The 13,744-nt window shown below is 44.3% G+C and overlaps 1 protein-coding gene across 2 annotated transcripts in view; it reads left to right on the top strand.

The window, feature by feature from the left end:
* mef2aa (myocyte enhancer factor 2aa) overlaps positions 1-13,744 on the top strand; it is a 154,440-nt gene that overhangs the window by 51,092 nt on the left and 89,604 nt on the right. For both annotated transcript variants that reach the window (XM_079567398.1, XM_079567397.1), the window contains exon 2: positions 8,794-8,968. In XM_079567398.1, coding sequence (XP_079423524.1) covers positions 8,915-8,968 — 54 coding nt within the window. In that variant the 5' untranslated portion in view covers positions 8,794-8,914. The remainder of the gene's footprint in view (positions 1-8,793; positions 8,969-13,744) is intronic.

Genomic DNA, 13,744 nt, shown 5'->3' on the forward strand with positions numbered 1-13,744 from the left:
GAAGTCGAGGTCTCGTCTTCCCCCTTGGGTGGGTGGATGGATGAAGAGTGCGCCGGAAGTGTCTGAAGCGGCGGAACTCCTACTTCAACAGTTTATGGTGGAAATGCACAATTGTTGCCTGTAGACCTTCTTAGTACCTCAGCATTCTTTTTTAAATATATTTTCAAACTTTAAATAATGTCTCTGTAGAGAAGAGCAAAGATTGAGCCCCCTCTGCAGGCAGCAACGGGAATTATTATCCAAAAGATCACATAAGAAAGTCATTTTTAGGCATGCTAGCAAGAACAATAGATGCCACTTTAATGCGGCTCTGAACGGGTTTGTGAACTTTTAAGTATGCATTGGTGGTCAAAGTACATGATCAGTAGTAAATATTACGCCAATAAAAAAATCAAAGTTGCTCAGTCAAAGTATTACCTAAGTTAAAGCACAACTAAGTAACTCATGCCCCAGAGGCCATAAGCGCTACTGCAGGTGTCGTAGCATGTTGCGTTTTTTTACCCATTAATTGTCCGTGTGAGAGTTAGCTTCTTGTTCGTGACTCCATTATTGGGCCTCCTGATTGGAGCAGGGTTTTCTGGCCAGAGACACTAGGGGGAGATGAAATCATCCCATCAACACTTGTATTACCCCCAGAGGGACTACGAAAAAGATATATTAAGGTTAACAAGTTACTGAGTACTGTTTTAAAATACAGAAGTTTTACTGTGCAAATCAGTTTAGATTGGGAGTAAATCGCATTCAGCGCCTGTACAACGCAAACCTTCTTCGTTGTGAGGCTTTGGCATTGACAGTACGTATGCTCACTGCCCCCCACTGTTCTGGAGTGGAACATAACACTTGTAAATTGGACATTTCCCAATACGCTGCCATTTTTATACTTTTTTCTTCCGAGGTTCTATAGACATGTGGGGGTCTGGGGATGGTTATGCTTTAACTATGTATTGACCACCTCTGTAATCTAGGAAATAAATAGCACTTGAGCTGTAGAAGAAACATCTTAAAGGGAGAGTATTATGCAAAATTTACTATTTAAACTTTTTACCATCCATCCATTTTCTGCCACTTTTCCGTTGCCGGGTCATAGTTGTTGGAGTTGCCCGAATCACATTGCACCAGCCCCTAAAGGCTCCTCCTGCAGGTGGTGGGTCCACGGAAGGACAGCCTCATGGTTCTGACCGGGCCTGTTGGTCTGGCTCTTTGTCTGACCCGTCATTTAGGACCTGCCATGGGAGACCCTACCAGGGGCACGAAGCCCCCGACAACAGAGCTCCTATACAAGCATCCGGATTGCTCAAAGTTCCGCCCTAATGCAAACATCACGTCGCGCTTAAACGCTCCGAAAAGTGTTTCTTTCTTTTTTTTACCACGGCACGCCCGCTTTACCGCGCTTCATTACCGGCCGATACACAAAAGCGGTGGCCCCATTCTCCGCTCATTAAACATCTCGCGCCGCATAAAAAAAAAAACCCACATGCCCGCCACGTCGTTTTCACCGTACACTTTATATAGGACAACAGTTAGGGGAGTAATTCCTCAACTTTGCGCGAAGAGGGGAATCTGTGGGGAGGCCGCGCTTGCCGGATTGGGTAATTACGTGGGGAATTGGCCATGTTTTATTGATTGTGAAAAAGGCTAGCGCTGTCACCAAGCCTGCACATGTTCCCCGTCTTGAGGGACGCGGGCGGACACTGCTAGACCCATCTGCCACTTGTCAGGATGAATAGAGGAAGTCAGGAGTTCGGAGTCGGGGGAAGAGACGAGAAAAAAAAAAAGGGGCGAGATAGATTTATAAAGCGCGGCATGAGAGAGAGCACGGTGGTTGTTTGGAGTGGAGATATAGGGAGAGGCCGTTGTTGACAGGAAACTGTGGCGAGATAAGGCTGGAGTCAAGCATAGCCCTCTACGACAGTCAGTCACCGCACTTAACGGGCTCGCTCTCTCCTAAACAGACGCTTATGTCTGTTTGAAGGCGAGACGCTGCAGGTGAGCAGGGAAAAACCTTCACATCTTGCACTGATCGCTGATATGAACATGAGGACAAAATGCCCAAAAAGTTCTCTATTTTCGACAACCAAATTAAAGTAAAGCCAGGTATGAAGGCACACTGCGTGACATTTTGGGTAGCAATAGAGTTACCATGAAGATCTGGCATGTTTGTGGGTGCTAGCAAACACACACGAGTATAAAAAGTGGAGAAAAGAGCCGTGGAACAATTCAACAGCTGTAGAGGCACAACTGGTACATTCATCAAACACACTGTTTGGATGAGGACATAACCTGTTTAAATCTCATATTTGGCTGCCGTTAATCAACAACACCATGGAGATGAGCTGGAGACGTCCCCAAATTCATGTTTCCTGGGGTCCAAAGCTCAATAAATCAGGCTCGGAATTAGATATTGAAAAATCCCTCATAGCAAACGTTCAAAAGTATTGCTACATTTTGAGTCTGTAGGAGCTGCTGAAGTGGAGATTCGGTTGCAAAAGTTATTGGAAAAAGTCCTTTTGAGAAAATGACCATATTTGCACTACAAAGGGGGATTTCCTGTGTCAGGTGGATACCGAACATGGCAGTATTTGTGAATTGGACACATGTGGTGATGTGGTGGTGGTTTCCTAACAAAATCTGAAGCTCAAGTCCGGAAAAATGTCTTAAAATATACAGCGTATGTTGTGCTTTGACATTAAAACTAGAGATGTTAAGGGACAAAACTGCTATGTATTGCCTTAAAGGGAAAATAAAAATGTTCAAATTATGTATTTTCCTCCCCCTATACATGTTCCAGCCATGTCCTAATGTGTAGAATGACCTGTTCACCACAACTGCCTCTAAACACTGTCACTAAAAAAGTTGTTACTTCGGGTCCGAATTGCCGTCATGCATGAGCTTAGTATAGAAGCTGCAGTTACACGTATGACCTGAGGTGGCGGTAGTGAGTCTGAAATGGCCAACTTGCATCTAGCCCCTTTAAGGTTTGGCATATCAGCCATATTAGTAGTTTAAAAACACTCTTTTAGGGATCTCCGCATTTGTATTTTACATTTACATTTGAAATCATCTGTGGAAAAGACGGTATCGAGTGTGAGACTGGGCTGGTCGGGATTTCTCAGCAGTGGGAATCAGACGTGAGTGATAAAACAGTGAATACAAGCTTCCACTTTTTGGCAACTGCACGCTAACAAATGGGTGGCGCTGCGGTGAACACAATTTGTGAGCGTGGAACTGGTCAGAATGAGTCGGTCAGTGGGTTGTGGGCTTTATAAATGCGGAGGACAGCTCCTTTTTGCACTTGAGGCAACAGGAGTCAGGGAGTATAGCTTGGAGCACTTCAGCAGTAGAAGAAGAAACAAGCAAAGCGAACAAGATCACTCAAAGCTGCATGAATAGTACAGTGAAAAAACTGCTCCAGGTATGTTTCCGACGAAGAAACATTATAAAGAGTCCATTTGCCGGATCTCCATTAACCATTTTATGCTTTTCGCCCGAGAAAAAAAAGCTTCCTGTGCTTTGATTCATTCCTTTAGGTTTTTATTTAGGTTCATTACTGCCTTTTATAACATATCGAAGTAACAACTGGCAATGAAAAGCCACCGCACTCCATCGGAAGTCCTGGAAAGTCGGTCATGCAACCAATTGTTGATGGAGCAGTGAGTAATTTACCTCAGACTTGTATCTGTTTGAGCGTCTGGGGGGGGGGGCGCGTCGCAGCAGCTGTAGTGCAAAGTCAGATAAAACAAACATTCGCTCCATGCTCCATCTCCAATCGACGGCAGTGTCCTTTAGTTTGGCGACGGACCGAGCTCCCCGCAGAGATCACATGTCCCCCCGTCCTAATCACTCTCACACCGAAACAGAGCCGGCATTGTTTCTACCGCATCATCTGAGCCTCATCGAATTACATAAGATTTACTCACCCAAACGAGCGCCGCGGAGAGACAAAGACGTTTGATAACACTGTTGGCAGAGGCTGAAAAACGGCTCTCGAAATGTTTATCTTTCCACTTTTCCTGAGAGGGCGTCACCTTCAACCGCAAATATAAATCTGGATTCTTGCTTTGTTTGTCGATGTCATTTTTTTTTGTCTGACAAATTTTCCATTGATCTGTCGCGTACATGAAGGCGCCGTAGTCTTGTCCTTGTGTTTCTTTGGCAAACTGTGCTGTCATGAATGGACTTAGACAGGGCTTCATGGACTGTTAGAATATACAGCAAAAGTATTGTGTGGTGCAAAAAATAATCGAATCACTATTCGGTGGCGTCATATTATTGTTCATGGCTGAAAGTCATTTGTGTGGATGGATCAATAGCTTTTGCAGTTTTTTTTTTTTTTTAGGTTTTCTGGATGGAATGTACTATGTGTAACCATGGAGATGGTTCCATCATCCACCAGGAACCTTTAAAACAATGGGAGGCCACTGTGATGAAGAGTAGAGGCGCCATGCTAACCACCCATACATCTGCTGAGACATTAAAAGGACAAATGCATATTAATATCAAGTTTTTTGCATAAAAAGTTCTATAATACAGCTTTAAACTCTATGTTTCGATGTTGCATGAGCACAACCTATTCACCTTATTTTGGAAGTTCGCGTGGGCGCCGGCATGAATTGTGCCCGCCCCCTTTCTCCTATCAGTTTACATAGGACTGGATAAAATCAGCTACGACACAACGGTGCAGTGTTGACTTGTTGGTGCAAATGACCATTTGGACATTTACACAAATCAATCGACTAAACATCAGATTTTAGTTGTGAACCTTTTTCCTCGTTCTCCGTTTAAAAGAACGGGCTTCGCGCTCTACTGGAAGTGTCAATACAACGGAAGTGCAGAGACAAGGCAAGGCTACTTCATTTATACCTCGCATTTCGTACACAAGGCAACTCAATGCACCTGGCAAGGTCAAAAAGGCAAAACGAGGCAAAAGTGGGCGGGGTGGTATAAGGTGAAGAGTTTTCAGGGTTCCTGGTAGGTTTTCTCTGCGGATGGAACCATCACCATGGCTACGCATACATTCCATCTAGAAAACCTGGTTTTACCATACCCTCGTACTCATTGCATTTCCTACAGGGGTCTGGACTTTCACCAGACCTTCCACCTGACCACCACCAACCACTCACACATAGGCATTGGGTGAAGTGTCTTGCCCAAGGACACAACGACAGTCTGCACCTGCAGGAGCCGGGATTTGAACCCCCAACCTTCTGACTACCCGGACTACCCGCAACAACCGAACTGTAATTGATTGTTTTAAAGATTTGACTAAAATGATGTTCCATGGTAATAATATATTATATATTTATTATTTCCGGTTCCATGAGAGCAGCTGTTCTCTGCAGAGTCCGAGAAGAAACATTTGATCTGCTACTGCAGTAGATAAGCAGTCTGTAGCGTGTGAGTGAGTGGTTAGTGGTGGTGGTGAGGGCAGATGCTGCAGATAGGCAGGCTCTCTTCCGTTAGCCTACCCCAAGGCAGCTGTGGCTACAATAGTAGTTGACCTCCTCTGAGTCTGGAGTGAATGAGTAGTAACTAAAGTCTAGCATTATTCATTCGCCCCACAGTGAAGAGTCAACAGAATCAACATGCCACAGATTTGAACGCTTTTTGCAACATGACTTAAGAGTTACATCGTTTCTTTGACCTCTGCAAGTTTGACCCTGACCCTTTATCATGTGATCGTGGCAAATGTAAACCTGCTAGGTAAGGTGAGCGAAGTCTAGTCCACTATAGTGTAGCTCCCCGGGTACAGATGCCAGGCTTTGAGCACATGCCAGCAGCTGACGCTCTCATTCCCCCTCTCTGTGCCAGCTCTGAGGCCCCCCACGGACCTCACCCGCCTCACCCTTCCTCACCTCCACCCTCCCGCCTCACACAGCTCCGCCGCCACCGGGGACCTGCACTCGGTCAGACGTTTTCCCGGTGATGAATGCGACTCTGGGGGGAGAACTTGTGACTCTATCTGCTCTCCGACAGGACAGGTGCCCAGGGGAGGAGCTCCGGCTCAACCCCCTTCCCCACCCACGCCCTCTAGAGAGATGGGCCCCTGTCAGCCCCGCGATGGCGGCACTCTTAATCACAGGGGAGCGGAGCGTCAGAGCGCGGCGACCTGCTAAAGCAAATAAATGTTCGCACTCTGTCACTATTACACAGCCACAAATGCAGCCGCAGATACAGCCGTGGACTCAGTCTGATCTGGACCCTTTTTTTTTTTAGGAAATTCAGGGTTATGTTTTATAGTTTTACGTAAGTAGCTTCCAAGGTCATCGACTGGACCAGGACATTTAAGTTTTGCCTCTTCATGAAGGTTGTGGAGAGCTTAAAGAAACTTCATGTGACTTTGGTAAACTCCTGAATAAAGTAGAGTGTAAAAACATTTCTGGTAAAAGCTCGCAGTGTTTTTTAATTGGCAAACTGGGTGTAAAAACATGCGCAATAGGATCCAGAACTCCTCAGTAAAGGAGGTTATGAATCTCTGTGAGACTTTCCACCATCATTACGCCATTTACCCTTCCATCTTTATTTCAGAAATGTTGAGAAGTATTGGACGGTGAAAGGTGTAAAAGTGTTAAGTCTTAAATTGAGTGTTTTCAATGAATTGAGGGCATAGAAGTTCAAGTAACATTCTTTTTGGAAGAAATTTAGATCAACAAAGGTTTACTGTCATTTTCCTGCTTTAGAGTTGATCGTATTTTGGATCTTCGGAGTTGATAATATCGTTTATCACAATATTTTCCTGCCTCAATATATCACACTTCAAATGTTGCAATCGTGACAGGCCTATATGTACTTCTGGTTTGGCAGGGCTACGGAATAGGTTCACGTTCTAGGATGTGCTGATGTCATAATGTCCAGTGCAACTCTATGGAGAAAATGGTCAACCTGGTCAACCTGATCAGGCATGGTGGAGCAGCGGTTAGAGCTGGAGCTTCACAGCAAGAAGGTGCTGGGTTGGGTTCACACCCTGACGAGGCCTGACGAGTGTGGGACAATGCATGCACATTAGCCCAATGCTACCATAACACCAACGTTTTGATGCCACTTTTGGACCTTAAATTTGGACAGAACATAATTGAACCTTAGTTAGGAATTGACTCTAGTAGCACATGTCTGCTCTTCCTTTCTTCAGTGACAATAATGCAAAGAGGAAAAAAGCGATAGGGGCAAGTCAGTTCAGAACCAGGAGCACATGATTTTTTATTTTTTCTTAGCATGAGCAGATAAACACTCAGTCAGTAAATGTTTCATCTTTGTTCAGATGTTAGTCCTGAACCGCTGCGACTGAGCGCGCCGCCATTTTGGCCCAACGTGACCAGCATGTATTTGTAGGTAGGGCTACATATACATAACCTTCTGGCTGCCCTCGGTGCCCCTCTGAAACGGTGCAGTGCCTCCTGGGTTTGCCCCTGTTTCAGACTGTCCCGCACTGGTCCACCTCCTCCTGTCACAGAGTGTAAAGTTTGAAGGATAGACATTTTAATAATTAGAAAGATGCATGAATAAACCGGTAGGCTAATGCCTCAACAGCGCTGGGCATTTGCGCTAGCAGCATGGCTAAAGCTAGCATTTGATCTGGGAAACACTTTATTTTGCACTACCCTTGATACATTGTACCTGACAAATTTAGTGCAATGTAATTAGTAACGATGTGTAATAACCTGTACCTATGTGCTACATACACAATAGAATCATTTGTATTTGTATTTTGGAGGTAGGTACATAATGTAATAAGACATAACTCTAACCCTAACCTTAAAGGAATAGGCCACTGTTTTTACATACTGAGATATGTTCTTACCTTAACTTTGACGAGTTCTTTAGGACCTGTCTGATCTTCCCCCGTGCCTTCAGTCACGTAAACACAGCGCAGACGGCGTTAGCATTTAGCCTCTCCCTCTCTCCTCTATAGCTCCAAAACAGGTCAAGATAGAAGCTACCAAGCTCTTCCACGTTTTCCCTATTTAAATATGGTTACGTGAAGTGTTCCACTACAAAGTACAATTACACAAAATTAAACAATGTGGATTTTCTAAGCAGATTAAAGGGGGAACTATATTGTAAGTATATATATAGAGGAGATATATAGAGCTATAGAGGAGAGAGGGAGAGGCTAAATGCTAACGCCGTCTGCGCTGTGTTTACGTGACTGAAGGCACGGGTGAAGATCAGACAGGTCCTAAAGAACTCGTCAAAGCTAAGGTAAGAACATATCTCAGTGTGTAAAAACGGTGGCCTATTCCTTTAAAACCTGACCCTAAAGGTCTTATGCCTTATTACATTATGTACCTCCAAAGTACTAATACACATTATTCCACTGTGTATGTACTACATCGGTACAAATTATTACAGATTGTTGCAAAGCAGATTACAATGTACTAAAGTTAGTGTGGTACAATGTATCAAGGTAGTAATAAAATGTGACCTTTCTCGGGAGTACAAAAACAACAGACCTTAGAAAAATAAAAGTTTTATGCTTCGATATGTCTTCGATCCATGGGACAAAGAAGCAAAACTGTTCTAAAGGCTTATAATATGTATACAGGTGGTGGGGGGGGGCAGGTAACTTTTGTTTGTTTTAGATATTACTTATGAAAGTGTAATGCAGTTAACACACGTTTTGCAAGCACAGCTGAAATCTTAAAGATACATAAACGTTCCTTCTCTGCATTGGTTTAGAAAAACACTGCAACAATATCACCTACAGCCCGATTGTTTGATCCGCGGCTCCGTGCAGCTCATCTCAAAGCCTAAACTGTTCCCTCTCCTCCCTTTCGCCCCCCCCCCCCCCTCTCGCAGGTGTCCGGTGCTCCGCGGTGAAGCGAGGAGAACCATGTGCTAGGAGCGCGCCACAGAAGGCCAGTGTATTGTTGATCTGATTCCCCTCGAAGGTGCTGTACAGACGGGAGCCGGCGCAGCCATGGGGCGCAAGAAGATCCAGATCACCCGCATCATGGACGAGCGCAACAGGCAGGTGGGTGTCACGAGGAGCGCCCACACTCACACGCACACGCCGATGACTTCTGCTGATGCGCTCCGAGTTACACAACATGAGAGGACGAGCCAAAGGGAGATTTGAACACACGCCTAGACAGTGTTTACAACGTGAGATGGCGGCTGTCCACTTGGTTTATCCAGTCACTGGTCTGGATCGCAGTAACGGCACGGGCCAGCAGTGGGCAGTATGTCAATAGTGGCGTTTCCATTAAAGAAGAGGCATAACAAAAGTGGATTTATATGCATCACGTCGTTTTTGCGAATGAAGGCCGGTGATTACCTGGTTAAAGCTGTTGGCCACATTAAAGCAGAACTAGGTAACTTTTGCCCCTAGAGGCCACCAGCACCACTGCAGCTGTCATGTTGCGGGGGTTTTTTTCTCCTTAATTGTCCGTGAGAGTAAATACAACGCTGAGAGAAGACGAAGGGAAAGTGAGATATTGTACATTGTGCCACAACCAAATTAAACAATTGAAATATTTTTTTGCTAGTCCACAATGAGCCTTGCCCGTTAGCCTGTTAGTGTCTTCTGATCGTGATGAACCAAATAACGTTTTTCAAAATGTTCATCAACAAACCGAAAGCTGTAGACAGAATACAGTCAGGACTTACCTGTCCGCCACGTCATAAACATCAGAAATGTGAGCCAAAAGTGATTTTGTCGACAACTGAGAGCAGCCAGGGAGGTGTTTTTCCATTTGTGTGCATTGGGGCTGCCGGGTCGGCGGAAGGGAAAGTTGCAAGTGTGGTTTTCTGGTAAGAGACACCAGGGGAAAGACCCTCCAATCAACACTTGTATTACCCCCAGAGGGACTACGAGAAGGATTTATTAAGGTAAAAAAAGTTACTTAGTTCTGCTTTAAGCTACCTTGTCAGAATTAGTTGCATGTTTTTACTTGTAATGCCATGACTAAATGTTAATGTCGGCGACACACGATGAAACTAAGCAAAAGTTTCAACTACTCTCTCGTAGGCCTGTGATGAAAACCAAATTGAAGTTCGATATATTGAGGCTGGAAAGTATCACGATAAACGATGATATTAGGGCTGCAACTAACGATTATTTTTACGATTAATCGCTTGGCTGTGAAAGGTGCATGGAAATTGTATTTCTTCATTTTTTTTTAATCACATAAGCTAAAGTGGCGCCGCTTGAGGACATGTTGATGGAGTAAACTAAAAGTAGACGTTTGTAGGAGGCTCTTTGTTCTAATTCTGCTTTCTGATTGGATGAGACAAAGACAGATATTAATGAAATATATGATGTACAAAACACTACAGACCCTCGCTTTAAAAACAAAGTAGGTTTTCATCCAAAATACATAATTGTCATGTCTTTTTTGCTCTATTTTAGTCTGTGTTTGCAAGAAAACGATTAATCGATTACTGGAATAGTTGACAACTTTTTTAGTAATCGATTAGTTGTCGATTAATCGATTAGTTGTTTCAGCCCTAGATGATATTGACTCGACGATACTCGATACTGTCAACTCTCAGGCATAAAAATGACAGTAAACCTTTGTTCTAAAAGTGCATCATCATATCCTAAAATACCACACAAGCTGCAATACACATGAAATATAATGTAGCTTAATTTGCTTCTGTTAGAAATCAAAGTTTTATAAAGGAAAAATAGGGGTAGAATGTTTATACATTTACAGACGGTTTTCCCATGTCTGTTTTTGGCACCAGAAAAAATAAAAACAAAACTGTTTTTTTTTCACCTATACCATACAGGCATTGCTTAATAGAACCCATTCTAATTAGATACACAACAAAGTCTGATATATATATCTATTTCAGCAATGTCTGCTTTTACAATAAACTGAAGAAAAAAAACAACTATTACCACCCGTCTAAACTACTGTGCTCAAGATGGCTCAATTACAGATAAAAATCTTCAATTCTAGACATTGTTGATTGCCCTGCCGCCCTGGTATTTCCATCCACCCAAGCGTTCATCCAGCCGGGGAGATGAGGCATCGCGGGCCCGTAGGCGTGGTAGTGAGCTGAGGTTAGCCCGGTCTCCACCGCACTGGCCTGGCTGCACCCCTGGGTCCCTGCTTCCTCGAGGCCCCGTGGGTGCAGCTGCTCTGGGGGTGTGTGATTAAAGCACCCGCAGCCCCACGGCACCCTCTCATTTGCAGGGCGGGACAGCGGGAGACGCGGCACCCTACTCAAGGAAAGAAAAATCCGTTCGGAGTTTAAATTTAAAACAGGAAGTGGGAAATGTGGGTGCTTCAAAATGTGGTACGCGCGCCACGGCTGTTACTTCGATTCTGTTTTTTTTTTTTTTAAGGTGATTGCAAATGGATTTGGGTTACCTTTAAAAAGACAGGAGCATTAACATATGGACATTATAGCATACAAGAGATTGATGACTAGCTATTCAGCCCATTCATAGTAATGATCCTGAGTGTGATATTAACATGGCTACTCAAGTTCCTCCTACGAAGCCTGTTCCTTAAAAGGGCAAAAAGGCGGGAAGCTGCGCCCTCACAACCACAAGCCTCCACAGAGCTCCAGAGCCTGTCAATCATAGACTTAGGCTTCCACTTTTATTGCTGTATAATATATGCTGATGATGTAGAAAAAACAGCGTGGTTAAAAATATAGCAATATTTAGAAAAAAAAAAACTCTTTGGGGCCAGGCTTTTAAGCAGTCCAAACAAGTTCCAAAGCTACATAAGAACCCTGTTTACCAAGGGTCTTTTGGAGCCGCCCCTGGCCACCAGGGGGTGGTATTACAGCAATGTTAGGTCCCCGCCGTGAGGACCAAAGAGAAGGGCTTTCCTCACCCATTGGTGGATATGCTATTTCTCATTTGAAAGCTAAGAACCGCCAGAGTTCAGTCACTGATGTCTAACTACTGTAGGTTTGGATTGTAAAAGTTGTAGAGACCATTTATGTTCATTGCCCAAACTGGTTTTAACGGCAACCCAAGCTTTTTTTTTTAAAGCGTATTGCATGCTTAATGTAGCCTGGGGCTAGTCTGGGGACCACCAATTCATTTCCTCATAGGAGAAGTGTGGTTTACGATCGTCCATAGCCGTTAATTGGGCGCTACAAATGTCTATCATGTGTCTGCACGTAGCTATAGCCAGTCGTATCAATTGTATCGTATGACGTGCCCGCTGTAAACTCTCGAGCTAAACTATTTAGAACACGGTCTGATCTGCTGCTGTCATGTTGGATCCGTAAATAAACTGCAAGCTTCCGTCTGTCGAATAGTGTATCGGTCCCTAAATCCATGTGAAGATTTCGGCCATGGTCCCCAGGCTGCTGTGCCGATCGAAAGGATTCGAGCGCACACAGCAGCATGGGTATTCCCAGGCTATGCTTAATGGCTAAGAATGGGTCCGATGATGGTTTCTGGACTGTTGCTTCCTGATGTCAATCAACGGATTAGTCAAGCTAATTTGTTTTGCCAGTCCACATTTTCATTATTGTACTCCGTAGAAAGGGACAGGGCTGTCGCGATAAAGACTGTATCGACATATTTTTGGGATCAATCTTTATCATTTCTACCATTATCATTTTCTATCATTTTTTTGGCACATTTTCGAACATAATACTTTGTCTTTTACCTGAAGTAATGAAGATTCTACTCTGACTATGTTGTTGTTGTAACGTGGTTCAGAGCTCCAATAAGTCTACTCCGCTGCAATGATTTTTGGTGTTTTCGTTTACGCGCCTGCAAAAGTGTGGAAGCAGATTTTATTTTTTTTGCCAGGCCCGGCTCGGCGTGTCTCATTAGCACGTGTGGAAGTCTGGTTGTGATGTCCTCACTCACAGGTGTCGGCTGGTGCTTCTGCTGTGCCCACACGCGCCAAATGATCAGGCTGAACGAGAGCTAAAACCTCCGCTGGTTCCTCCGTCTGTGAGCCCCGGTGCACGGAGGACCAATTACCCGACACACCTGCTCTGGTGAGGGGCACTGAGCAGGTCACCTCCACCCCACGCTCGCTCGTCTGCGCGGGCTTCAGCGGCCTGTCAGGATCCCCGGCCCAATTTGGACGGATGTAGGAAAAAAGTCAGATCGCCCATTTTAGTTTGTCTAAGTTCATTTAAAGTCTGCTACTAGAGACGCCTGTAGGCCACGGTGTGCAAAGTTTTGAGGTTGGTTATAAAAGTTAATCCACTTTGACTCTGGCAAAGATTCAACAAACATCCATCAAGAGACAGTCACAGAAAAACACTATTTTGGCTGATAGTCGCCGAATCCCGGAAAGGAATTCGAAGAAGAAAAAGAAACAGATCCTACTGTCCAGAGTAGGTTAGAAAGAGCTCCTTCTTCACAACTTTCAGTGCACTTTCTCTGCAGGGGCAGTGCGGACGCCTCGGGCACTTTTTTTTTTTTTTTCTCTCTTACAAAAGAAATCATGAAAAAGCTGTTTAATGAATTAAAATCAGGCCTTAAAGCATTACATTACAGACGTCGGGCTCTTCCTGTCTGACCCTATGACGTAAAAAAACATCAGGGTGTCACAACAGGAGAGGGCGGAGCAGCTGCTCAGCTCATTGCTTAGAACTGAGTGAATGAAGCCAAAAAACACTCTGGTGGTGTTTTTGATAAGGAAGTAGCATTACAACATGGCTAAAAGCTTGATTTTGCATGATATAGGACCTTTAAATCAGATTAAAATACAAGCTAAGAACATGCTAACAAAGTCTGGAGGCAGTGTAGGTAGAGCGTCCACTTTGGGTTCCCCCTCATCTCCTCACACAAAGTCTGTGTAAACTTCTGCATCAT

The sequence above is a fragment of the Gobius niger genome, assembly GCF_951799975.1.
Source record: "Gobius niger genome assembly, chromosome: 12".
NCBI classification, from domain to species: domain Eukaryota; kingdom Metazoa; phylum Chordata; class Actinopteri; order Gobiiformes; family Gobiidae; genus Gobius; species Gobius niger.